This window comes from Dunckerocampus dactyliophorus, chromosome 18, assembly GCF_027744805.1.
Source record: "Dunckerocampus dactyliophorus isolate RoL2022-P2 chromosome 18, RoL_Ddac_1.1, whole genome shotgun sequence".
NCBI classification, from domain to species: domain Eukaryota; kingdom Metazoa; phylum Chordata; class Actinopteri; order Syngnathiformes; family Syngnathidae; genus Dunckerocampus; species Dunckerocampus dactyliophorus.
Window position 1 is genome coordinate 4,595,802 of NC_072836.1, and position 25,699 is coordinate 4,621,500.

Sequence of the window (25,699 nt, forward strand, 5' to 3'; positions counted from 1 at the left end):
TTTTTGTTGTTTGGGTTTCCAGCTGTTGCTGTCAGTGTGTGGTGTTGCAAACTTGTCCAGAATGGTGTCATGTTGCACATACAACCTCAGGGAATCAGAGGTAATTCCAGCATGCGTGTCCAATGTGGATATCATCTTTTCCCAGAGGGATCTACCATCACATTTGTACACTGTGTTCCACATGCAATAGCTATAACAGGAGAACAACACCACATGGATACATGACCTGCTGCTAACGATTTTTTTCCTTCTCTCCATTAGGTATGAAGCGTCCCTTCAGCCAGTCCGCCCTGGCAAGCGCCGAGCCGGACACGCCAGAGGCCGGCGACATGGACGGCGAGCGTTGTTACCAGGCCGTAGTGTCAAAGAGGTCGTCACCAGGGGGCGCCCTGCTCCCTTCCTCACTGCACAGGCCCAAAAGGGAGCGCAAGCAACGCAGCTACACACTGTGCGACGTCTGCAACATCCAGCTGAACTCGGCGGCACAGGCGCAGATCCACTACAACGGCAAGTCTCACCAGAAGAGGCTCAAGCAGATCAGCCACGGTGGCAAGACGAGCCCGAGCAGCACAGGTGGGGGCGGAGCTAATGGTTCCCTTTGTCAGCCTTCTTCAACCCAACACAAGTTCAACAAATTGGATCTTATTTGCCTTCGGTTAAACACACAAACCCACACACACACTGCAGAGTAATTAGAAGCTAATTAAGATGGTTGTGTTCATGAGACAAGTCAAAAAAGTTCATTTAGAGTTGGAGTCACGACCAGTAAGCAGTTTGTGTGACTATTTCACTCTTTCAGTGCTGTTTTTTAATTTAGTGAGGGGAATGTTGATGTGGTATAGGCTGCAATTAGGTTGCCTCTGGTACTTACCACTGGTACCACTTCATGGGTGGCAAAAAAATTCAGACGCAATAGAAAAATCAATATACACACACGTTTTAAATCATATGTGTTTTAAATTTTGGAAATAAGTATAGTGTTTTCCAGAGGACTACAATCTATTGGTGGTGGTGGGTCACGGTGGTGGTGAGTATTTGATGTGACTATCTAATTTGCAGAATTGGCCTTGAAAAAAGCAAAAACAAAAAGAATTTACAAATACAAATCAACTTTCTTCTACCGCTTCTTTTTGTACTTTTTTAATGTCACACACAAGACGGAGCTGCCTGTCTGTGCTTTTCAATGTGCTGATTTTTGAACGTGTTCAATAACACCAGAAAGAGTCGCCAGATTTGTCACTAGTTGCTTTTGTGAAAGACAGAAACTTTTATAGTTGTCATGTGAGAATTAATCACAGAGGGAAAGAACAACTCCAGCTTAGTTATCTGTTTGTTTGCCACAGGAGCAAAAGAGAAGCAACTTTTAGAAGAAACAGAATCACACCAAAAAGACTTGACTGAAAACTCAGCAGTGTTGTTTTCTGTCTGTCTGAGTCTGGATGGAACCAATAATTAAGTTCATTTAAACACTATTGTATGTCTGAATGACATAAACAGAGAAGCTGTACACACTTTTTGCATGGTTGACATCAAGCTTTCTACACATTGTGAAATGCGTGACTAATAATTGAGGTATGCACATTTTCAACAGTGGCTTCCTGTGGGAGTCACCTAAATGTTTGATTCTCTGATTGCCTGGACTGGAAAAGGTAAAATGACTCGTACACATGGGGGGGGTTACTGTGCAGTTTGTGAAAATAATGTGGCAAAAATGTACAGCGGAACACAATCCTCCAGTTTGTTTGAGTTTAAAAACAAAAATAGTGTAAATAGAAATAATCTGTTCCAAGGTCACCATCTTAAAACTTCTTGGCAGTGTTCTGCGCCGTATTTCCGATCACATTCCGAATTGTACAACCTCCCTGCGTGTATTGATGCACAATAACACTCAGGTCACTACAAAAATAGTCACCACACAACTTAAAATGCTGCTTGGGAGCAAACTTGAGAGCTATAAGTTACATCGTTTCGTTTTTCTTTAGCCAATAGGCTAACCTAGCATGCTTGCAGTTAAAATGTGAGTGTAATGTTAGCACCATCGTTTGTGTCCTGCTGTCCCATCCATCCATCCATCCATTTTCTATACTGCTTCTTCCTCTTTAGGGTCGCGGGGGCATGCTGGAGCCTATCCCAGCTGACTTCGGGCGACGGGCGGGGTACACCCTGGACTGGTCGCCAGCCAATCGCAGGGCACAAATAGACAAACAACCATTCACACTCACATTCATACCTATGGACAATTTAGAGTCGCCAATTAACCTAACCTGCTGTCCCACTTCTTTATATTGTTTGTATGTGATAGATGGCATCTATGACGTTGGAGAAATGGATGTCGAAAGGGGATAAATTGCACTTGTTGGAGATGCACACTCACAGCTCATTAGCATTAAAGCTGCAGACGCACAAAACAGCTTTTTCCCAGTAGGTCTTCCTAAAAGCACTTCTAAATTCCATTATCAAGGCTAACACGCTGCCAGTACACTATTGTGGCACCTTTGAGACGCATTTAAAATGGTTATAGTATATAAATAGCATCATCTGGGACTTTTAAAGGGAGTTCATTAACATTCGTCTTCGAGTCATTGTCGAGGGCTTGTCAGGCCTGCTTTTGTTTCCTTCTTCTAAAATGAACCATGTCATGTTGGTCCCGGGTCACCTCGTCCAACTGTCCCTTTGGGGGGGCGGGAGGAGTGCTGCAGGTGATGTAAATGTGCATGTGTTAAAAAAAGATTGTGTAGTAGTAGTTGTAGTGTGCGAGGCTGAACGGATGCCGTGTGCAGATTCTCTCTGACACGCAGTCACAATCGTGCAGCCTTATCTCCACTCACCTTCTGCTGACTCCCCCAGGCTGCCGCCCTGCTGCTGCCGTGTCCTCAGCTCCTCTGCCCTGCTTAATGCGTGTCTGCTCCTCATATTTTTAGACTGTTTTGACATAGACACGATGCATTTGGGCGCATCCGTGTTTATGTCAGCCCACGTGGGCACATGTGCATGTGCGTAGAGTCATACATTCCACCAACAAAGTGCATTTTGCTTTTAAAAATGTGTCTTTATTTGAGCGTCTCCATGTCAGCGTGCGTTCCCCGTTCTTCTCAACCCTCCTTCCACAGCCAGTCGCACTAAAACATTTGGAAATGTTTTAGTGGAAAAGCAGCGTCCAATTCGGCTCTTCATTCCTGCCGCGTGTTTTAAATATTTGAACTCAACAAATGTCACCAAATGAAGTTCCTGAAAGTTTCAACCAGGCGGCAAGGAAACAATATAGTAATAATGTATGTGAATATATTCCGGGATGGGAGAAGGTCAGAGTTGACTCAAATGTCGGATTGTCTGAGTCCTCTTCAATTTTATTAACATTGACTCACAGGAAGCAGCTGAGACCTTCATTAATTTATTTTTATGGCAAAAGTAACACAGAACTCTCTCATAGGATATTGTAACTGCACAGTGCCCAAAGTCAGCTGGGATAGGCCCCAGCATACCCCTGCGACCTTAGCGAGGATTACGCGGCATAGAAAATGATTGAGTGACCTTTATAACACAGCTTATAAGTACAAATAAATAAAACATTTGTAATTCTGGTTGTTTCTTTACATGAAAACATTTTCTTTACAAAGTGGTGTTGCCAACTACTGGCCTACAGAGTTTTTATACCATTTTGCATGTGTGGCGCATGATACACATACCGAAACCGCAAGTGGAATGCACAAAAACAATTGACATTTTGCCCAAACCGGACACCAGCAAAATGTACGAAAGATACATGCTGGCCGATCAGACGACGCACAAAGACGTACCAAGTGCGTAAGATTTTTCTTGTAACTCGAAAAAGTGCCTGTAGAGTTAGTTTGACATCACAAAGGACCTCTGAGACTGTGATTTTCCCTGTGGAAAATAAGTATGTCACATTCTTGCATTTGTTTTTGCACGTAGATCGGCCGTAGAAGCACATATGACCGGTTGTGACCTCGGCTCAAGGTGGCAGCACTGATCCCTCCTGCTCCGTCTTCTTATTCCCTGGCAGACCAGGCCCATATGAGGTGTGTTAAGAAGCAGAGTTATGATGCACACCGCCACCTACTGTGGCGGTGTGCATCATAATGTGTTTTTGAGCGAGGACCAGTAGGTAGCCCCAGATCTATTTGTGGCGGTCCAAATTTAAAACACGGTGCGGGTCAGTGCAGTTTATAATGAACAACATCCCGGCACATCTCTGTGTGGAGTTTGCATCTTCTCCCCGTGCGTACTTCGCTTTTCTCCCATTTTCCAAAAACATGCATGTTAGGTAAATTGGCGACTCTAAATTGCCCATATGTGAGTGTGAATGGTTGTTTGTCTATACGTGCCGTGCGATTGGCTGGCGACCAGCGCAGGGTGTACCCTGCCTCTCGGCCAAAGTCAGCTGGGATAGGCTCCAGCCTATCCCCGCTACCCTAGTGAGGACAAGCGGCATAGAAAATGGATGGATGAAGCAGTGTAAAAGCAGCTTGTGTTTACATCGCACCCACAGCCAAGCAGCACGTTTATATTATTTGTTTATGATTAGCACTGTTAGGAACGTCGGCGTAGCAATAAGACACACTTGTTCACATGTTGTGTGTGTGATGGAAAGGTGTAGATGGAGGAAGAGGCCTGATATGACCCAGCAGGGTCGCCTCAGGATCCATAAAGTGTGTGTGTGGTTGTTTCTTTTTGTGTACATCCTTTTCCTCGCCTCGTCGGGATCCACATCCGCGTATTCTGCCAGACCAAAAATGAAAAGAGGAAGAGGAGGAGGAGGAGAAGGAATTTGCATTTTTTTCATGGTCCTCCATATCTAATTTTTCCCCCACTCTCTGATGTGTGCACATTTTTTTTCCCCATGCGTGTTATATGAGCACTCGTCATCACGGCCCCTGTCTGATGCCATCTCTGCTGCAGCGCCGCTTTAATAAAGCGTGACCAATTGGATTAAAGGCAAGGATTTTCTGCATGAATGCATTCGCGCATCTGTGTTTTATTTTTGTGCCGCCTTGCCATTTTCCTATTTTCTCCTCGGCGGGGTGAAATGACTTCTCGCATACGCCCCCACCCCCCCACCAAAAGCCTTTGAACTCCAGGGGGATGTGTGAGGTGTTTTTGCCGTCATTTCACATCTTCTCCTCTTGCTGCCGTTCATGTTTTTCCTGGAGATGGTGATTTGATGTCATTTTGCACGCGGTCATCACTGTATGCATAAATAGCTCAGCAAGCAGGACATGCACACAAACATGCTTTGTCTTTCCTGACACGGCTTCGAAATAAATGCAATATGGCTGCAGAGTCCTGCACTCTGCACCCACTCCCTCGCTCCTCTCCTCCGCTCCTCCTCCTCGCTCTGCCCCGGGGGGGCGCCCTCTCCGTGACGGCGGTTCAAACTCTGGGAAAAGGTCGGCGGCCACGCCAGGTCGGCGCGCAGGGCCCACTGATGCGAGAAACACGTAGGGGCGAGGGGCTCGCAATGCCACAGGGAGAAACGGGTGCATTGCTATGAAATTTAGATGGGCTTGGTGGGTGTTTTTTGTCTAGCGGAGAAGGCCGAGCAAGCAGATCCCACCATCAGCTCATCTGGAGCGTTGCTACCGCGTCCAGGGGTACATGAATTGAATGCTGTGCTAGTTAGCTAAATGTCAGGAAATATCATTCTGTATTTCAGCACTTTGGTGACCTCTCACTCTGATGCTCAAGTCCTGACCAGGGTCAAATGTCACTAAAGTCACACAATGTTTGTCATTTCCATGTCATAATTTGTGACAGTCACCCTTTATAAGAATTTTTTTTTTTTTTTTTTGCATGTACAGTGGAGGCTTGGGTAGCATCATTCATTCTTTCCAGAAGGTCCAATTCTAACCGAAACAGAGGCTAACCGAATAAATGTTTCCCATAAGAAATAATGTAAACCCCATTAATCTGTTCCAGAAAGCCAAAAACGTTAACACAAAACACATTTTTATAGTTGTACAATGATACTTTTAAATACAGAAAACAATTCAAAATGCATATAAATACATATAAAATATGAACGAAAGGGATAAATGAACATTTAAGGTTCCTTTTACCTTCAATGAAGATGTGATTCTTGATGCGAGTGTTCCCAAAGACTGTATCGCAGAGAGACGCCACACAGACACCACCTTCCCGTTTTGCCATGAGTTATTGCTTGAATTCAATCGTATTTCTCACCCAAAGGAGAGACGTGGAACGGCGCTACAAGCTGCAACTATTAATGCTGCACTTCAGCCAATAAGGAACTTGTAATTGACTAAAGTATGACATTTCACACTGTTCACCGTGATTATGGCGTACCATTACACCCCTAATCGCAGGTGAAAGTTTGATGCAGAACCAAGAAAGCTATTTTTCTGCACATTTTTACCTTCTTGCCCAAGTGGTGTGCTGTTAAAAGGTCTGTGAAATGTTCTCTCATCAATGATAAGCACCACCCCTCCCTTCACCTCACCCTCATCTCGCCTTCACCTCCAGTCCTCCTCTCAGCTCTATCATTACTGACCCTCAGAGGGGCAAAATTACACCAGAGTGACTTATTACAATCCAGACACGGCGATGCAGCACGGAGAGGGGGAAAAGGTTGGCTGATGGAGGACCTTAAAGTAGTCGAACAAGGCAGATGGAGTCGCCAGGAGGGGAGCAAGCCTGTCCACATGTCCAACTCCAGACAGCACAGCCTCTTCTTCTTGGGGGTGTAGAGCATTGTGCTTTACATGTCAAGTGCATGTAGAGAGTCTTTGTGTACACCGAGCTGCAAAGGGCCGCTTTAGTGAAAACAGATGTAAACTCGGTGGCTCGGGGCCCATTAAAGGCTGCATCAGTGCTCCCCGGGTGCACATAAATGTAGATATTTGTGCAACATAAACACACACACGCACACGCTCACATCCATTGGCCTTTACTTACACACTACGGCTCTCGTGTGTAATAACACATCTTCAGTGTGGTTTTAATAGCGGCGCCGACAGATTCAATCTCTTTCCAAAAAAAAAAAAAAGCGCGCTTAAGTGACTTTTCTCAACCTACTGGACAGAATTTTGCAGAGGAAAAGTCAAGCAAAAGCAATCGACGAGCTATAATGCCGTGGCGTTCTGAGGCCTTGTTTCCACCATGTCGGACGCTGCAGTCTATTTGTGGTGGTGTTGGGTTGCGGGGGGGATGATGTAATTGTTGAATTTGCATAATTGCCCGTGATGCATTCGTATAAAGTAAGTAAAACAGAAAAGCAAATAGAGCAGCTTCTTTGTATCATTGTTTTAATGTCACAAACATGAATTACACAGTCAGGAGATTGGGAAGACCTGGGTTCCAATCTCCGCTTGGGCATCTCTGTGTGGAGTTTGCATGTGCGTGTTCTTCCCGTGCGTGTGTGGGTTTTCTCCGGGTTCCTCTCACATTCCAAAAACATGCATGCTAGGTTGATTGGCGACTCTAAATTGTCCATATGTGAGTGTGAATGATTGTTTGTCTATACGTGCGATTGGCCGGCGAACACTCTAGGGTGTACCCGGCCTCACGCCCGAAGTCAGCTGGGATAGGCTCCAGCATAGCCCCGCAACCCTAATTAGGATAAGCGGCATAGAAAATGGATGGATGAATAAAACTTTTATTTTATTTTTTATATTTTTCCTATAATATTTTGACTTTATTCTGGTAATATTTTGTCATTTTTAGAATTTAATATGTAAGTATTGTCCAACGTAATTTTCCAAAAATTGCAACTGTGCTCGGTTTGCTTCCGATAATTTTAAAAGATGTCTTTTCCATTTAATAGTTCAACGTTATGCTTCTAAAATTACATTATTTTTTACATTATTTTTTTCACATATTACAATATCACAATTCCATCATATTACAATTTCATAAAATGATGACTTTTTCCTCACTTTTCTGTTGCTTTCTCCACAAATGGCCCCTGGGCCGCACTTTGGACACTGCTGCCTTAGTCATATAGAAGTAAAAGAAATATCTACGCATTTTTGCAACGCCACTTCTTTGAGTTTTTATGCAAATAAACTCTCTTGACTGTAGCCCAAAGAGACAACTCCACCACATACACAACACATACACGCACACACACACACACACGTCGCCATTTAGTGAGATGATTTTCATTGTTATTCATGTATTAATTTATTCGCTCGTGGCAGATGTGAAGGGGGGGCGTAATATGCAGATGCTGGTTTGTTTCTGGATGGGAATTTTCCGGCCCACTGCCTCGAGCTGCCACAGGTAATAAAGACAGGCAAGGAAGAAAGGAAGGAAGGAGAGAAGGAGGTGTGGGAAGGTTGGTGTTGTCAGCTCCACTTTGCCACCAGGTGTGATGGAGCTGTGAGGGGTCGCGTCCTTGACACGAGGGCGAGCGTGTAGATCCGTCCTCCCGCTTGTCGTGGACAAGACGCTCCAGCACCTGCAGGGCTTCTTCTTTTTTTGTCTCCCGAAAGAATTTGAAAGTGTCGACGCGCAACACGGACACACTGGCTTGTAAATCCCCCCACCGCTACCTGCGGGACGAGTCGACTGCGGGACGTCAACGCGCGGCGATATTCACCCACAGTGCTGCTTGAAAGTCAAGTACTTGTTGACCTCCATAAGGATCAGTCTCCCCGCTCATAAATAAAACCAATACATCTGTGGCGGTGCGCTTTCACGGCTTTATTGCCACACTTTCTAGCACCGGCGGCGGCACGCAAATAAGCAGTTGGGCGAAAGCAGGCTGTGTCACGGCCCGAGACGTAAATAGCAAACGACTGCACGGCGGCCAGGAGGCGATTGGCTGTGAGACATGTTGTTTTCTCTCTGTGTTGTTGCGCTCCTGCTGGAGGAGGGAGGGGAGGAGGGAGTGGGTTTACTGGCGTCCAGCGTTGCCATGCCGGAGGAGTAATGATGTCAACGACAAGACGCTAACAGGCCGTGAAGGATCCACTTGATTTTCAAATCCCGAGAGATGTTGGAGGCCTCCTCAAAGTCCTGATTGGCGGCTGCGGAGGACAAAAGCGTCCTGGGAGAGCTTAGATGAGGATAGACGAAGGTCATAACATGGATATTACAGTGGAACCCACTTACCCTGACAACCCGCAGATGTCGACAACTCCTTTATCGTGGTTAATTGGCTTCCAGACTGGACCGTGATAAGCGAATTTCCACAAAGTAGGATTCCTTATTGTAAATGGAATATTTTCATAGCACATAGAAAATCTGTTTACAGCCTTCTAAATATGGTTTTTAACATTATTAGAGCCCTATAGACATGAAGTAACACCCCCACAGTCACCTTTACATCGTATTACCCAATATAGTAGACATACCGTAATAAGAGAAAATAAATCATTTAAGACATAATATACTGTAGATTCACACATGTTAGCATTGGGAAAGGGTTTTTTTTTACTTCCTGTTCTGTACAGTACATCTTGCGATGACGATTGTCTCATTACTGACACCTAGTGACCAGTGTAGAATACTACATATCATCACGTCTTTGAATGAGTCTTCTGGATGCCTTATATTTTTATTTTCCTTCATTTAGCCATTTTATGCTTGAAAATACTGAACTTAGGCAAAAAAATTTACATTTTACTAAAAATATAATAATAATAATAATAATTCAACCAAAAACCAGCATGATTACATATTTTGGAAAAAAAAATGTAAACTTACGGGATTTGTTGTTAGGTGCATGATCCAAGATGGCTGAATGAACAAGCGATGCTATCAACATACCAAAGGGTAAAGCTCTCACGTGCAATGTTGTAGGACAACCGTGGCTTATTTATGGCGAAAGTTGTCGTCAAAAACCAAATCATATGAAAACTCCAAAAAGGTTTGACTGTAGATGATACGTAAAACCGCATTAACAGCTGACAAAGACAACGACAGAGGTATTAACAGAATTCCTCCTTGCCGGCTTATGTAAATATGGCCGACGTCTTGTGTAGGGTCATTGTAGCTAAACTTGGTGGAGGTGTACATAATACTAAATGTGTCACTTGCTCCTGGTTAATGGCTACTAATCTTCTATCTTCCTTCATGCGGGTGAGACTGACATCTTGTTCCTTTTTTTTGAGGAGAGACACTCTCGCCGTTGACGATGTGGAGCCGAAGCCCACAGGCATTCACCCAGGCCACAGTCCAAGCCGTGTCAAATCAGCAGAGTCTGCACCCGAGGCCAAATTTGTAGCGTATAATTAGCTTTTAATCAGCACCCTCATTCAGGCGAGCAGTAAAGATTAGCCCCGGCTCAGGCTCTGCTTAAAATAAGCATTCATAAATTGCCTCTGAAATCCTGTGACCCGTTGCATCCAATCATACACGGCACGCCGAGCTCTCCGCTTACTGTCCAACGTCACTTGTTGACTTGGCCTCTCTTTTCCTGGGAGCATTTGCCAAGGATGCTAGCCTTACCTGATGCCATGTTTAAAGAGCCCATGCCGTGACACTTTCACCACTGTTCACATAATCCAAGAGGGGCAGTTTACCCGGAGTGTCTCCATTAAAAAACACACCACAGTGGTTGGAAAGCGATGAGCTCATGTCGTCTAATCCCCGCTCCTCTCCGTGGTGAGCCGCTGCATTTATGCCAGTAATGAAGCGCAGTGAGATGAAAGCCTTTTTAACGGGATTTAGTTCGACTGGGACGCAAACCAGAAAGTCATGGAGGAGGCGAGGAGAGCCCCACCGACCCCCGCCATCAGTACATGGAGTGCAAACATCACCTCATGAATATTTGTGTCACCTGTTCATTTCCTGTACATTTTTACAGACTTGTTTCTACCTTTTGCCATTAATGGTGCTTCATTTCTTTTTACACTTGCATGGTAATTTCAAAAGTGAAATGTGACAGGTGAGGGAGATTTTCATATTTGGTGCTCATTATTGTTGGAGCAGGGGTGCACACATTTTTCAGCCTGCAAGCTACTTTTAATATGACCAAGTCCCAAAGATCCACCTCCTACTATAAACATAGAGAATATATATCTATTTAGAGTATTTATGTACATTGTGCATATATAAGCCATCTACCGCTTACTATAAAAACATCAAAAAATATAACATACATACATTTCTAAAATGTATGTATGTATTTTTAATGTTTACAGGTCATCAAAAGAGTTGATATCGTTCATTAATTTACAATTCAATTTAATACGGTAATTAAGATAATGACACACACTGAAATTCCTAGTAGTAGTAGTTTGTCAGTCAACGTAGCGCTACGTAGCGCTCATTATACACACAGTTCATGTATCACATCCAGTTAGCATTTGCGATGAAACATTACAGATATGCAAGAAATGAACATGATTATGCAAAAGACAATGCAGCCGAAGTCAAGGCAACATATTAAAAAGGTGTCAGCAATGGGCACGTTTTCCAATTAATCCTAAAATAATAGCAAAAGTGTGGAAAACACACAGTTCTATAGTGGAGTTCAGAGCTACAGTATTAAATAATTGACTTTTTTTCTACATTGCTGGCCGCTACAAGTGAACATTTGTAATAGATATAAAGCCAAGTTACTTTATCCATAATTGGAATAATAAAGATGAAAGATGATATATGTGTGTGGCATCTTCACCACTTAATCTTTGCCGCGGAGGAACAAAGGAGGTAACACGTACGATGCTACGCTATCACGATTGACGTAATGGGCACATCAAAAATGAAATTGTGCATAATAGGGGAGCTTAAGGTTAACTGTGTGTTTTATTGTTTTTGCTAGGGATGGCCATACAGTAATAGCTGATTAATCGATTGTTACAAATTTCATCCATTGTGTGGAACTGTTTGTGGATTAATAGCACCTTGAGGTATATTGGACTGTACGACTTTATTCAGTCTCAACAAGTTTGCTGTTTAGAGACGTCATTTTTGCTGTTTTTGTCGTCATTGTGTTGTATTATTTTCAACTTCCTCCTTATGGTTCAGTGCAAAATGAGCTTCTGCACCCATTTCTTTCTTTTTTTTTTTTTTTTTTAGAATGTAGCCACTGGAAGAATGATTTGTGCATGCTAAAAAAAACAATCCGATTTAGCTCAAGATATGCTTAACTGTCAGAACAAAACATCCACATCTTAACTTTGTCTTATAGCTGACAAAGCAAATTAGTGTAATATTTAATAATAGACAGTATCCATTACAAATGAATTCATTTTAGCTTAAGAACATGTCGAGGGCCAAAAATGGTCCGAGGGCCGCACTGTGGACACCCCTGCTTTAAAGGGTTAGTTGAATCAGAGCTGGAAGCTTTGTCTTAGGTTAGGTAATTATGTTTAAAAATACATGCGTCTTTTCATAATTGACATCTCCATCATTTCTCTTTGCCCTGCTTGTTTATTTTTAGAGCTCCTGAGTTCCACAGATGTCATGGATGACTTGATAGTCCAAAGCGCTAATTACATATATATTTCTGGATGTCATTGTTATAGTGCGGAGAGGTTGTTTGAAGCTCTGGCATGAAGCATTGTAACGTGTGTGTGTGTGTGTGTGTGTGTGTGTGTGTGTGTGTGTGTTTAGTGTGTCTGGGGCTGTCTATTATTTTTTAGCATTCCTGAGGTCAGCCCCCCCAGCTTTAGACGCACTCGCCACACTGTGACTGCGCTCCACAAAGCAAAGTGGGATTTGCATAGCAGGGACCCAATGAGTGTGTGTGTGTGTGTGTGTGTGTGTGTGTGTGTGTGTGTGTGTCAGAGAGAGAGAGCGAGAGACTCGGTCCAGTCATCTCCCGCCCTCCGCCGCAATGAGTTTGGCTCATGACCTCCTCTGGGGCTGCGCTGCCGTATTGGCCCCCCGCTTATTGTTCTGTCAACAGCATCTGCTGGGCCTGATAACAGGATTAGAGCGACCCCCTATAGGCCCGCTGGAGCTAGCCTGGATTAGCCACTAAGGCCCTTTTTCATACATAAGAGAGTCTATGTTTGTGTGTGTGGATGTCATTTTAACACACACACACTCTAAATGGTTTCCTATTCTACTTTTCCAATTATAAGCCTTCTCTTTCAGACCATGTGGCCGCCGCAAGGACGAACATTTGTAATGGCGACTGAAGTACGGAGTAAATCAAACTCCATTATCCCGGCCGATAGATTGAAGGTCAAGTCAAGGTCCCTGCCGTGCATCATGAATATTACATGTTCGTCCAAATTCATCACACGCCACCCTTACTGCGCCAGTTAATAGACAGCTCCCCTCAGCCAGGTAAGGAGGAGCAGGTGCTTCTCTTCATGCAGCATCCCACGATGGCCTTCACGTTCTGTAGCTTCATGTGTTTTTAGACAGACCAACAGTAGCGACTGTAATCTTTTCAAGGTACCTGGGAATATTCTCATTCATGCAGGTCTTTGTATTCCTTGCATCGATCGCAACAGTTCAATGCCCTGAATCTTTTCAAGGTAATTAAAGTGTTTGCTTTTTCCTCATCTCGTTAATCTACGGGTTAGTAACTCACATTTGTTTTTAAGCCGCCGTACATTTGAGACGATTATACACGCTGATATTCCAGGCTGGGGATTGTGTATCTTCTGTACTTCTGTGAAGCAATCGTGGCTTTATTGTTACTTTGTGAGGCAATTGCGACTTTATTTAACCGCGACTCAGCAGTTGATGCGGGGCTGGAGTGCTGAAAATACATTTTCTTTTTTCCCCTTGGCAGCATAACTCTTCATTGTGTGGACATCTAGTATTATAAAAACCACCAAGGTGGCTATTTCTATGGTTTTGCACAGCAGCCTGGAAAAAATTGGATTTTTCCACCTTTTTTCCTGACACATTCATTGACACAGAATGTGAGAACCATGCCATGCCGCCAATATTCCACCTTTGGAGTAACGGAGTCTGGATAAATCATTGGTGTCCAAAGTGTGGCCCGGGAGCCATTTACGGCTCGCAGCTTGTTTTTTTATTGGCCTATGAAACAAGAAAACTAAAAAAAAAACAACAGCAAAATGTTACTAAGTACCAAAAGTACTAATATAAGTACTAATATTACATTTTGTCACCAATAACACAAAGTTGAATTGTTTATTTCTTGAAATACTCCTTGGATTGGTTTTAGCCTGTTAACGAAATTAAAAAGCTGAAAATGGCCGTGGCATCCTTTGATTTTTGAATAAGCGGCTATGGGTCAAAAAAGTTTGGGCACCCCTGATGTAAATGGTGAATATGGGAATGGTGGGACAGGGGTGTCAACTTTCACACTGGACGCTCACTGCTCTGTTATTTTGATGCTGTCCAATGACATAGCTAACATGAATGCGGATTTTGTTGCATAACAGCACACACACACACACCCCTACACACACACACACACACACACACACACACACACACACACACAGTTTCGGCAATATTCTGCCTTTGCTGGGTTCTGTGTGAAAGGGAAAGGCATCATCATGCTTGATCTACTGTATTGTTAGGGCTCAGACGTGGTCATTTTGCGGGTTTTCTGTGTAAAAGAAGCTTTCAGCCGAGAAAAACACAACTACATCGTCTGCAAATAGTAAAATCTTAAAATTTGAGTGCTGGGCGAAATACGTTCAAATACTTAAGTTACTAGTTTTCAGAGATGTTTCATGAGATTAAGGCTGAGGGCTGAGCTTGTGACTTGAAATCCTCTGCCAAAAGGCTAGGGGGCAGTGTTTTCCTGAGAGAGAGCGCAACCACAACTTGTTGACTGGCTATTTAGCTTCCTGAGTAGTGAAGTGTAGTGTAGGAACTGAAGGGACAGCCAGATTGTTGCTTCATTTCATTGTTTCATTTCATTGTCCCTACATTTCACTGTTGGTAACGGTAACAGCTTCATAACATTTAAAGTAGGAATTTGTTAGCGGTTACACTGGACATCTTCTCTTTGGAGCAAGAGTTGCGAGTGTAGTTTGCCACCTTCACCACTAGGTAGCAGACCCACAGTCTAATTGCGTTTTCATCCACATGAAATGCATGAGAAGTAATCCAGATGGTGTCTGGTGGGATGAATTGTAATGTACAACTATGCTGTTTGAGTTATTTACTATGACTAATCATCGTGTGGGCAATTGTGGTCTATTTGACGCACGAAGGAACCCTGTGAAAAATCTATGAAGAGCTGCAAGAATCTGAGCCTCTGAAATGTCTGGGAGACAAATGTGGATATTATTTAGATGCTTAAGACATAGTATGGACAGACGCAATTGCTGGTGATAACATTGGAATCTCACAGGACAACAAGCCCCCCTGAGCGACTGCAGCATTGAGCAAAGACTGAGTTCCAGGCGAGACACATAACGTGAGAAAAGTCAAGCATCTGAGTGGTGAGCAGAGAAGAGCGGCTGAGAAGAGTAAATAAAGTGGCTGTCAGTCATCCTCTGTCTCTTCTCCCTGCGCTGCCTCCCTAATCTTCATCCCAGTGTGGAGCCTTCATCAAGGGGCTGGACTTCCCGCTGCTCCAAAGATGATGCTATTGTGAGGCTTCATGTCGTGACACAACCATCATCACATCCTCTCTGCTTAAAACCAAACAAAATCATTGGAGACTTTTCACCGAAAAGATGCTTTTTTTTTTTTAATTCTTTGCATCCTCTCTCTGCCCCCCGTCGAGAGTAGGCACATGTCAGGCTGCAGCGTCTCTTCTGCTGCTCAGCGGCTTCATTTCCGACCGAGCGGATTAATCAGACGCTCTGGTTAGCGTGCCGTCATTTCACGCTCTGAGCTGAAGCGGGGATGGAGAAGATGCAGCCAATCACGTTTGCTTTTGACATATGTTCATCTTTTAATATAAGTCATGCTTGAATTGCTTGATTACTGCAAAAACGCTAGTCAAAGATCCTCTCTATGACAGGAGTGCTGTTTTTAAGGACTTACTGCAAAAACACTAGTCAAAGATCCTGTATATGACAGGAGCGAGCTGCTGTTTTTAAGCACCTACTGCAAAAATAGTAGTCAAAGATCCTCTTAATGAGAGGAGCACTGCTGTTTTTAGGAATTTGCTGCAAAAACGCTAGTCAAACATCCTCTATATGACAGGAGCGCTCTGCTGTTTTTAAGGACCTTCTGCAAAAAGGCTAGTTAAAGATCCTCTACATAACAGGAGCGCTCTGCTGTTTTGAAGTACCTACTGCAAAAACCCTTGTCAAAGATGCACCATATGAAAGGAGTGCTCTGCTGTTTTTTTTTTTTATGAATCTGCTGCAAAAACGCTAGTCAAACATCCTCTATATGACAGGAGCGCTCTGCTGTTTTTAAGGACCTTCTGCAAAAATACTAGTTAACGATCCTCTACATAACAGGAGTGCTGTTTTAAAGGATCTACTGTAAAAACACCAGCAAAGATCCTCTATATGACAGAAGTGCTGTGCTGTTTTTAGGAATCTGTTGCAAAAGCGCTAATCAAAGGAGCATTGTACTGCTTTTAAGGAGTTACTGCAAAAATGTTGGTCAAAGACCCTCGATATGACAGGAGTGCTCTGCTGTTTTGAAATACCTACTGCAAAAACACTTTTCAAGATGCACCATATGACAGGAGTGCTTTGCTGTTTTTTTTTTATAGGAATCCGCTACAAAAACGCTAGTCAAAGATCCTCTATATGACAGGAGTGCTTTGCTGTTTTTAAGGACCTACTCCAAAAACGCTAGTCAAAGATCCTCTATATGACAGGAGCGCTTTGCTGTTTTTAAGGGCTTACTGTAAAAACGCTAGTCAAAGATCCTCTCTATGACAGGACATCCTTTTTCTATGAGTGACCTTTCGCAATGCAAGCCAAGCCAGAATGTTTTTTGTCCTCATGTCGGAGTGGACATCTTTCCATTTGTCTCTCCCAGCCTCCCAATCAATAATCCATATCAGTGAATAATTGAACCTCTCGGCGGTGACCAAAAAGATCCTGAATCTATCCATAATGGAGCCCTGCGAGGGCGGGCCGACTCGTTCATTTATCAAAAAGTTTCAACAATAGAAAAAAAGCCTCCTCTCAGCCTCGCTGGTGTGACAGAAGTTGTGGATCTGTCTATTGTCTCGCCTCCGCATTGACTCGCTGTCACCGCTTCTATCCATTATTCCATCTCATGTGTCTGTCAGACTCTTGCGCTGCTCGCCGGCTGCTGTCAAAGCGTTTGTCAATGCTTGTCTTCACGACGCCCGCTGCTCTTCGCTTTGCTGGGCTCTTTTTGTGGCCTGTATAGGCGGCATCTGTCCAGTCATGTGTCTGCCCTGAGACTTCACTGTCTTCATGCTTTCATACGCAACATCACCACTGTACAATGATGGATCTTTATGGCCACAGGAAGTCCAAATGGAGGAAAATATGGCGTTTGCGGCAAAAACGGTCTTCTTGTGTATCTTTGCAACTTTTGTCCATCTGGCTCGGTGTTCCACACCAAAGTCATCCCAGCATGGACCTTTCTGTGTGCACTTGGCACAGAAAAGGCCTTTCCCCGTGTTTACTGCAGCCTTACCTAGTTTAGCAAATACTACAAGCTATTGTATTGCTTGTCAATGTTTTAATGTATGTTTGTTGGAATAAATTCGCATTCATGTAAATGGTAACGCCAATATTTCTGGAATACATGATATATTTTTGTAGATTTGAGTTTTGGAGCGAAACCAAATTTGGTTCCAGGTTGCGTTTTATGTTTTCCTTTTCCCTGTGTTGTTGCATGGGAGTGGCAATTCTCTGGCAACCAATCATGGGACGGCATGTTTCTAGCCCTACCCTTTTCATATCGTAGGTAGGTGGTGGCTAAAAAGTGGTACGGAGGAACCTAATTTGATTCCAGTTTAGGTTTTATGGTGTCTTTTCTCTTTCCATTCCTGCCGTTGTCGTGTTGAGAGTGGTCATTCTCTGGCAAGCACTCAAGGGCCCCTTTAGCAACATTCATAAGTGGTACTGCGGAAGCAAATTTGGTTCCAATAAGGGTCTTGAGCTGAAAATGTTTGGGAAACCCGGCTACTGATATTTTGGGTCCTTTGTTCTTGTGCTAAACAGCATGCAAATATGGGTACAAACCCCTCCCCTCGCCTAGAGTCAGCTGGGATGGCGTGACCCTGCGCAGGGCAAGCACCATAGTGTTTGACTGTGTATGTGATTCACTGAAAACAAAAAATCCAATCTTGCAGCACTGCAAGAGAGTCCAAATATGGAAAATGGAAATAAATATGGTGCCACTGAGTACAAATGTACTTATTACAACAAATACAGTGTGACGTTGAAGAAGAACAACCTAAAGCCTTCTCCTATTAGTGCTGAAGTGACACAGTTACGCATGCATACACGCGCATACATGCACTCCCCCCTTGTATATTTGTGCACATGTGTTTGCATGCGGTGGCAGATTTAGCTCGGTCCACTAGACCCCCTCCCGGTCAGAGCGGAGCTGTCTCAGCTCGTCAGCGTTAAAACCGGCGCGGCGCCCTCATCCACCCTGACAGCCGGCCGCGGGAAACAACGGGATGCGAAAGCCGCCCACAGCACCCATGTGACCTGTGCAGAGGTTAGCGTGGATGGAGGGAAAAAAACCCTCCGTTTGTTTACATCAAGGACGGTAAAACGTTTCCATGCATCTTTAATGATATGATTTTTATACAATGACATTTGAAATACATTTTCTTGGTGGATATTTTTATGATTTGATGATAATTCTTTCTTGACCTTCTGATAAAAGGTTGCATGGAGGGGTCTTTTTATTCTCTTTTTGCTGTCTCCGAATCCATGCTGAGATTAACGTGTGGCTGGGAATGGTGTAGATCAGGCAGATACCGCTCGCTCGTGGCTTTCTTCCCAGACCCAAACCTTATAGCCTTTGACATTCTGAGACCCTTTTGCAGATGTTCTTGGCCCACCGTGACGCCTGTCAGACGCTGTCACATTTCCACAACACAGCCTGAAATTTCTGTTTACATTGGCCCAGTCCTACACCTCTATATGATATAGTCCTATACCATGGGTGTCCAAAGTGCAGGCCAGGGGCTGATTTTTGGCTGTTTTTTTATTGGCCAGAGGCACATTTTAAAAGTAATTTAACAAGAAAATAAAAAATAAAAATAAACAGCTGCAAAAATGGAAAAATTGGCTGTAATTTTACAAGAATAAAATCAAAATATTAAGAGGAAAAATGTGGAATCTACTGAGAAAAAGTCATAGTTTTATGAGAATAATGTTGTAATATTACGAGGGAAAATAACGTCATTTTAGTAGCATGAAGTTGAAATATTAAACAAATATTTAAAAAATCATAATATTATGAGAAGCAAAAAAACAAAAAATAAAGTTGTAATTTTTGGAAAATTAGGTTGTGGAAAAGTTATAATGACAGCAGACTAAAGTCAACATATTATCGGAATAAAGTCATAATTATGAGAAGACAATTTACAAGAAGAACATTGAAATAGTAGGACAATTTCAAAAAAACAACAACAGCAGAAATTGAAAAATCAATAAAGTCAAAATAATAAGAGAAAAATATCCAACTGCAGCGAGATAAAATCAGCATTTTCACGAGAATAAACTCATAATATTATGAGGAAAAGTAATGTCATTTTAGTAATATAGAACTAAAATATTGCAGAAAAAAGATGTTATTTTTTAAAAGTCATAATATTATGAGAGACAAACAAAACAAAATGAAGTTATAAATTTGGAAAATTAGGTTGGGGAAAAAGTTTGAACATTAAGGGAATAAAGTTATAATAATACAAGGAGAACATTTTTTTTGGTTTGGTTTGGTTTAATTTATTTCGAACATGCATATGTCCGAAAAGGAGTAGGAAGAAGCAGAGCTTATTTAATCCTACCCGTTCTTCGTAGCACATCAGTTGCTAATACATACATGTGTGTACATACAAACACGCACATACATATATACACTTACATCTGCACCTACACAAGTATGCACATATACACATATACAGTATACAGGTACACAATTTAAAAAAAAAAAAAAAATCCCCTTTTTGCCTCCTTTTCCTTTCTATTTATCCTGTCCTTTCTCTCCTGTTGATATCCACATCCTCTTCGGTATTGCACTGCGAGTGACGCTGGGTTTGTATACAAGAGTTCTTTTTATTAACTACATCAAGGTTATTGCTATGGAATGTAGTCCTTCTCGTTGCATTGGTCTGTCTTGTAGGGTGTTTCCTCCATCATCCTTATTGTCATAGTAATATGATCTTTAAGATGTATCCAGATCGCTGATGTCTTGGACAACAAGCGCTGATGTCTTGGACAACAAGCAAAGATTATTTGCTTTGATTATCTTTTTGCAAAGATTATTTATGAAGAAAGTTGAAATACTTGAAAAATTGTAACATAAAACAACAGCAAAAATAGGCAAAGGCTGCATCTTGCCTTTTCTTGAAATATAACTTCTCATTTTTTCTTACAAGAAACATACACTACAGTGTATGCTTTAAAGTATGGGCACACGCCTCTTAATCCATTAGTCAGTCAATTAGTGGGGGGGCTAGAATCCTTAGTTCTCAATTCTTCATCTTAGCAAGACATTTTGGACAATAGTTTGCTTCCAACTTTGTGGGAACATATTTGAGAAGATCCTTTTCTGTTCCCATTGCATGTTAAATGTGGAGGCAAGGATGTGACTAATGTCTGGAATACCCTGTATTTCCATTCATTCAAGATTCCTCCTCTAGTCCGGGTTTATATTTGGAACAGTTGACTTCTTGCTTGCCACTGTCAGCTGCGCTCACCCACCACATTTGGGCTCTTATGTAAACAAGGGGAAGTCTCACTACATCAACACATTATGTCGTGTGCACATGAAGCCAGCCCGCCAGCCAGCCCATGAATCATTTCACTTATTTGCTTGAGTGACGTTTATTTATTTTATTTTTAAATCCAGCTTGGTAATACATTAGGACGAAATTCCCAAAATTCCTTCATTAACAGCTTATCCGTGCAACATTTATATAAGATGATGGATTGCAAGAGTCAGAATGTAATTGCGGTATAAAGGTATGAATGGAAGCGCTTTATAACTGGCTGAACATCAAAAATATCCTACAGAACAACAGTGTTATCTAACATTTTAGAACTATTTTGCATTTTTAATCATGATAATCACATTGATTAACATGAGCAGAGGCCCGAGTGCAGAGCCTTGGGGCACTTTTGATACAGGGACATGTCCACAATATCAACGATGAATCATTCCATTCCATTTTCTTCCGCTTATCCGGGTCCAGACTTCCCAGTCTCTGGTCACCTCTTCCTGTTCCACCGGGAGGACACCAAGGCTTTCCTAGACCAGCTGTGAGACGTTATCCCTCCAGCGTGTCCTAGGTCTGCCCCGGGGCCTTCGCTCCACTGGGCATGCCCAGGAAACCTTAACAAGCATCTGGCTCCTCTCAATGTGAAGGAGCAGCGGCTCCACTCTGAGCCCCTCCCGCATGACCAAGCTGCTCACCCTATCTCTTCGGGTGAGTCCAGCCACCCGACGAAGGAAACTGCATTATAATGCAATCCACCCTTTTCAGACTGAGAACCATGGCCTTGGATTTGGAGGTGCTGAGTCTCATCCCAGAAACCTCACACTCAGCTGCAAACCGCCCCAGTAAACGCTGAAGGTCACAGCCTGATGAGGCCATCAGGACCACATTGTCTGCGAATAGCAGAGACGAGATCCTAAGGACCCCAAACTGGACTCCCTCGACTCCTTGGCTGCGCAGGCTCGACTTAACTGCTGCCAATGCGAACCAGGCTCCTGCACCGGTTGTACGAGGACCGAATGGCACATAGTAGCGCGCAACCAATCACGTACTCCCGGAGCACCCCCCACAGGGGACAAATGCCCCACAAATTTCCAAGTCTACAAAGCACATGTAGACCGGTTGGACAAACTCCCACGTACCCTCCAGTACCCGAAGAGTTCCTCCAGTAGGCGAAGAATTACGCTTAAAAGCTGCTTACCATTTCAGATTGGACTTGAAAAATGCTAAGAAATAAAGCAACCAAGCCTGTGATGCAATGCAAAATTCAGATTCATAAAATGCAAATTACTTATTTGTGGAAAAATTATTTAAAGTATAATCTTATTTAATACCATAATAAAAATGCATTACATGCTTGGAACTCGCTGCAGTTGAGTAAATAATTGTCCCCAGGCCACTGTATCTGGTAAATTGATTTTTTTTTGGTCTATTTTAACTGTCAGTAACACAAGGTTGTTTTCAGAGACTTACCCAACAAAAACACGTTTTAAGTGTTGCCTTCAGGTGCCTCTCCAGGGTAGGGCATCTGTCTCCCATTAGTGTCCGTCTAGCCTTCAGTTTTGTTTGGCCGTGTGCATTCGACCCACTCAGCGCTCGTCCAAGCGGCTGTCAGTCTTCCAGTCACTTAGTTAGTTGCTTATAGTCAGGGTTGCCGTCTAGCTGTCACACTCTTTCGCCGCTTTTCGATTCATTTGTTTGTTTGTTTATTGTGGTGGGGAACAGAGAGAAAATATGCTGACGAGCCCAAAATGTGTACTTTCTCACTTTCAACAACAACGTTGTTTGGAGGAGACGTCCAAAGACGTCCACAGTTTACTTTGACAAAAAGCGTCAAAGAAGATGTTTATTGGCCTTCTAAACTGCTGTCAATCATTGCCTAGTCGGGTTGGCAGCCTGTCGACGAGGCGAAACGAGGATCAGCTCAGAACGGCCCATGCTCCTAAATGAGCCTGTCACTTTTAATGCTGTGGTATTTAGATGGGATCATGACCAACTGAAGCAATGGTGGCCATATTGTAGGGGTGCCCAAAGTGCAGCTTGGGGGCCTTTTGTGGCCCGCGACATAATAGAATAAGAATAGAATTAAAGACCGCAAAACATTATAAAGACATTTTAGGGCTAAATTGAAAAAAAAGGAAGTTAGCATAGCATAGTACTGTATGTATTCGACCACCACCCCCTGCCGGTAGTTGGTAATTAATACACTAGTATAATGTTTTTCGTGTTCAAATGAGAAAAAATAAATTCAATTGAATTACTGTACTTGCATTCCTGAACAGAAAAACTAGTTATGCAAGATGGATCTACAAAATATTGGGTGTTTTAAATATTTATTATGCATGAAAAAAGGAGTATTTACCACAAATTCTAGACTATTGAGCACTGAATGTAAGCCGCACCCACCAAATTTAAAGAGAAAAAAAATGTTGTGCATATGTAGGCCGCACTTGTCTATAACTGCAGGTGTCCACGTTGTAACATGGGATATTTACACAGAAAGACACACAAGACCTTTTATGACTCTGTGGCGGCCTCAGCCATCTTCTATGCTGTGAGCTGCTGGAGAGGGGGCAGCACGGACAGGGACAGGAGCAGGATCAAGAGGCTGATCAGGAGAGCGAGCTCTGTCCTGGACGGTCCTCTGGACTCCGTGGAGGAAGTGGGGGAGAGAAGGATGTTGGCTAAGCTGACATCCATCATGAACAACACCTCTCACCCGCTACATGACACTGTTGTTTCCCTTAGCAGCTCCTTCAGCAGCAGACTGTTACACCCACGGTGTAAGAAGGAGAGGTTCCGCAGGTCCTTCATACCGACCGCTGTCAGGCTCTACAACACCTGCACCACCTGAACCATGTTGTAGTCAATGTGTATTCTTTACACTGTATTCTTTACTTGCGTATCTTGCTTGCTGCTGTAACAAGTGAATTTCCACGCTGTGGGATAAATAAAGTACAAATAGAAACCTTGCAATCCTACCTACACTTGGTGTTCCCGGCTTCACTCGTTGGCTTCGATGACACGTGAGATGCTTTTTTTCTGCCACAGTCCAAGCAGAAGCTGTAGTAATTCTATTCATGATCAAACTTACTTAACGTTTGTCAGATCCAAACATGATTGCTGCATAAGACTTCCAAACGTGATATTACCATCCACTTCACCACTGTAAATCACTACTTCCTGACTCTGCACTCTGAGCATCATGGGAACTGTTGTTCTTTTTTGCCATAAATTAGCTGCATCATTGTTTAAGCTGCAGGGTTAAAAGCGTGTGAAAAAAGTTGCAGCTTATAGACCGAAAAATTACAGTAGTTGTTACAGTTTGTTATTTGCCATATAACAACAATAAGTTTGTTTAATTTTAACTAAACTTTTGTTTTCTTGCTTTTATGACACATGGTGTCATTATCTGCTATGCATTGTACATTGGAGTGGTTTCAGCGTGGTTCATCAACAAAAAGGTGACGAATATCAACGTGGCATCCTACCATTTTTCTGTATAGAGAGTTTAGACAGCCCTGCCATAGTGGATTAATTCAGGCCCCAGTAGCTTGCTCCGTAAATAGGCTGCAAAGATTAATCAGTGATGGTTGAATAAAAGCCCATACCTGGTTTGTATCACGTTTGCAAACCTGCTAGAAACTTCTTATCTTTGCATGGATTGCGACTTCTGCTGACAAACTTTTTACAGCGCATCAAACACAGATTAGTCTCCTCACACTCTTGCACGTCTGTTGCATATTGCAGAGCAAAGAGTCGCAATGTGGCAGCTATTGATCCGCTAGCACCAGGCGAGACTTTCTGGAGGGTTTTGTTGCTGTTTTGTTAATGACCAGCTGGCATACGTGAGGGGAATAGTGGGAACGGGGCGGCGGTTTTGCGACTTTGTAGAGAAGGCGCTGATGAAAAGATGTCACCATATTTCACACGTTCTCCTGCAGGTCTGGTAACCTCGCTGTCACTTTGTTGCGCAGCTCTCTAAGCACCCTGCTGCTGACACCACGGCAACATCATTCCAGCTGAAACCAAGTCAAATGTTAGCTATTGTCTGCTTACAGTGGATGACTTTGTGTGCTTATACAGTATATAGATAAAATACGCTCAGTTTATTAGCATCTTCGCACAATCATTGTTAATGCAATGGTTTGCGGCTTATACCACACTCCACGACAACCCTCTTTTTTTTAAAAACATGACTGTATGAATTTGTATTTGTATTTTTGTGTTTTTGCGTAAGCTAACTCTTCTGCTCCATAACCGTTGCACACAAAAGGATGAACATTTGTCCTACTATGTTGCCTGTGCTATTATTTTCGGACAAATGCACCATACAGTGTCCCCAGAATTTGCGCCCCATAAGTCGGATTGACTCGACAAAGCACCCACTGTTACTTTACAGTGTTTAGCCTAATCATCACAAAATTTGGTACTGTATGTACCTTTAGAGGACTGACAAGCACATGTATGTCAAATTTGAGCAAGAAGGGTTGAAAAACATGGCCGCCATCAAGCCCAACATCTTTGTAGGACTTAGCACCTAATTGTCCATAAGGTCTAATGATTATCAAACTTTTAGGATATCTGTACTGCATGTATGCTAACATGTCTTCCAAAGCATGTTGAACACAACCCATAGGGGGCGCCACCAATGTCATTTACAGTCATATGGAAAAAATGACATCGAACCGTGCAAGTGACCAAATATGGCAAACAAACTTTTAAATGATTCAGGCAGGTATGGATAAGTAAATCCTTGCGTTTCCAGCATTACTCAAATCGCAAAATTCTCTGTTGACCAATCAGTGGACAGCAGTGTGTCTTGCTGCACCTGCACAAGCTGACCATACTGTACTACTGCTACCGGTACGCTAGCAAAAACGTGTTGTTTAAGTAGGATTTCACGTGACAATGTTAATACAAACTGTGAAAAATGCGTCCCCAACTGTACCATATGGCTTGGTGAGAAATGAGGCTTTT

General features: G+C 43.0%; 1 protein-coding gene across 5 annotated transcripts in view; it reads left to right on the forward strand.

Moving 5' to 3' along the window:
* The window catches only part of znf385c (zinc finger protein 385C), a 116,082-nt gene that overhangs the window by 36,328 nt on the left and 54,055 nt on the right, over window positions 1-25,699 (forward strand). For all 5 annotated transcript variants that reach the window (XM_054758368.1, XM_054758366.1, XM_054758369.1 and 2 more), the window contains one exon: window positions 262-573. In XM_054758368.1, the coding sequence (XP_054614343.1) occupies window positions 264-573 (310 nt within the window). In that variant the 5' untranslated portion in view covers window positions 262-263. The remainder of the gene's footprint in view (window positions 1-261; window positions 574-25,699) is intronic.